The following is a 2,575-nucleotide window of genomic DNA, read 5'->3' on the forward strand; positions in this document are numbered from 1 at the left end:
TTAAAAAGTGACCCTTCCACAGTGTGTGGTGGGGAATAGCTCAGGGAGCACACACAAAGAGGCAGTGTGTGTGAGCCGTGGTACGTCAGTGTCTGCGGCTCGGAGCTGCTGCTGGTCGGGGCGAGCAGCAACGTCACTCCCTGACGGCGGAGCAGCGCGAGCGGCCAGCGCGAGGCGAGCAGCAGCGACTCGCCCGCCCCGGAGCGGACACGGAAAGACGGCTGTGTGGGACACGCTTCCTGCACGGTGACTTGCTCCTTCTTTGGCTCAGGTAAGCCCTACTTAGCTTTCATTAAAACCAGTATAAAAAGCTTTCAAAGTGCGTTTTTGCCCCTCTTTCCCCTCCACCCCACCCCAGCAGCGTTGAAACATGCCGGGGACCAGACGTGACGACTAGAAGAGCTCCCCGCATTGTTGTCCTGTCGCCATGAACTGCGTTGCTATGGTGCTGAAAGGCAACATCCCACCTGCTGCTGTTTCCGCTCTGTGCGTTCCCCACACCTGGCAAATACGTGGAAATTTGCTTTTTTAACGTTTTGCTCCTGAGACGTTTGCAAAGGGCGAGCAAAAATGATCACTTTGACTGTTTTATGACTTCCACTTTCTTTAAACGTAGCTAATAAAAATGCATTTGTTAACTCCCGCCAACTCTCTTTTCAGCTAGACTTGTGCCTCTTGGCTACAGTGAACAGAATCAAACCTGGGAATGAAAGTTGGCCTTTTCTGAGTGCTTTTTCCACCCATTTACAGTATATTACAAGCCTACTTGTGATGAAACACAGGGCGTATTACTTTCTAACTGCTGCTTCTGTGTTTATTTTTACAGCGTCTGAGTAAAACCCACGACTTCAAGGCTTGAACAAACCCAAAGATGGTGACTACCAGCATGGCATCCCTCACACGGACATTAGTGGCTGTGGACAAGGAGAGCAGATGCTTGCATTGAAGGTGCCTAGTGCATACTTTCTCTCTCTCTCTTTTTTTTAACTTTTCTTCACCACAGACAGATGCTGTGGTTTTACATCAGTGCGTGCCAATACCAGGCCCGTGCTGCAAAGAAATTCCATTATCCCTATCTCTTTGCTGCCGTGACAAGGAGGAAAATCACTGTGTCGCTCCGTGGCGAGGCAGGGAAGGAGGGACAATTATGAGTCAGAATGGAGGAAAAAAGAAAAGCTGTCACTCTTCAAACACGCCTATGAACTTTGTAGACAGCACACACACTTATTGAGCCTTTCTTTCTTAAGTTCATATCTTAGCAGGTGACTATTATAAGGAGATTTGGCACTATATTATTTCTGAAACCTTAGCCTTTTACTTAAATGAGGATGTGTGTATAAATGCTCAGGATTACAGTGGATTGACTCAAGTGTCCAGAGTGCAGGGGCGAGTGTCCAAGCAAAGGTCTGTTCATTGTATTTAGGTTAACCCATGTCGCCGCTGTCAAGAGACAAGGGTCTATTCTACAGTAGCTCACCCAGCACAGTAGAGATAGGGGTGGGTGAGGAGTGGTGCGTGAGGCAGAGAGCGTGCTTAACCCAGCCTTTGAGTGACTCTTGTATCCAAGGACGAAGGTAGCAACGCATCCGAGCGCCACTCTTCGCCCACGGACGTGCTGTGAAGAAATGATGCGGAGACGCGGGCGGGCGCTCCTGTAGCCTCGACGACCTGCTGGGCCTAATTCACAGAGCCCCCGGGGTTCAGTGCGTCTGTCTGCTGTGCCAGGGATGATGACTGAGCACATCTCCACTACAGCTAGAGTGAAGGAGAGACTCACGTAGCGTGAATGGGGGGTTCCCCTCCTCTCTTGTTAAATGTATTTTTAACTCATCAAAACAAGCCAAAACAAAAGCATCTGTCTTCTTCTTTTTTTTTGTTTTTTACACCTATCCCAGCCTACGTCTGTTGCATGTTTTTGGCAGAGGAGCACCCTGGAGAGGAGGTAGTAACAGGTGCCGTGTGCCAAGGTGATTTTGGAGGTGTGGATGAGAGCTGAAGATCATGGGAAAATCAAACAGCAAACTCAAACCGGAGGTGGTAGAGGAGCTGACAAGGAAAACCTACTGTGAGTATCTTCATCACCTTTTATATAGATAAAAAATAAACCCCTTAAATAAACTTTTCTAACTCTATAAACATGTCTGAGAAAAAGACAAAGGATAAAGAGTGATGGGAATACCTCATGTTGATGTTGCAGTTTTCTTCTGATGTTTTCCACATACTGTGCGCTGTACAGTAAATAGCTCTGCCTGTTGGGATTCAACACCTTTCCCGTTATTGACAGAACAGAGCTGTAGCCACATGCCAACCCTGTTGGATTTCAATTTACATTTATATGTTGTGTAGCATTGTGATTGGTTAAAGAGGCAATATAATGTGTTTCTCGGGCATATATTTAAATACTATACTATATCTATGTCACCTTTATCTGTTGTTAAAATGCTGTTTTTATGTTTAAATAGAAAAATAAACTTATCTTCTCATCACTTCCTCTTCTAAACGTCTTGAAATTGGCCTCTGCTTCTGTCTCGCCCATTTCAGTGTGTGTGTGTGTGTGTGTGTGTGTGGGGGGGGG

General features: G+C 46.8%; 1 protein-coding gene across 4 annotated transcripts in view; it reads left to right on the forward strand.

Moving 5' to 3' along the window:
* Positions 1 to 36: 36 nt before the first annotated feature.
* Positions 37 to 2,575, forward strand: part of LOC106516689 (neuronal calcium sensor 1) — a 17,259-nt gene continuing 14,720 nt past the window's right edge. For 3 of the 4 annotated variants that reach the window (XM_014007165.1, XM_014007167.1, XM_014007169.1), the window contains exons 1-3: positions 37 to 271; positions 827 to 948; positions 1,896 to 2,065. In XM_014007165.1, coding sequence (XP_013862619.1) covers positions 2,002 to 2,065 — 64 coding nt within the window. In that variant the 5' untranslated portion in view covers positions 37 to 271; positions 827 to 948; positions 1,896 to 2,001. The remainder of the gene's footprint in view (positions 272 to 826; positions 949 to 1,895; positions 2,066 to 2,575) is intronic. The other variant, XM_014007166.1, reaches the window with a different exon arrangement.

This window comes from Austrofundulus limnaeus, unplaced genomic scaffold (assembly GCF_001266775.1).
Source record: "Austrofundulus limnaeus strain Quisiro unplaced genomic scaffold, Austrofundulus_limnaeus-1.0 Scaffold40, whole genome shotgun sequence".
NCBI lineage: Eukaryota > Metazoa > Chordata > Actinopteri > Cyprinodontiformes > Rivulidae > Austrofundulus > Austrofundulus limnaeus.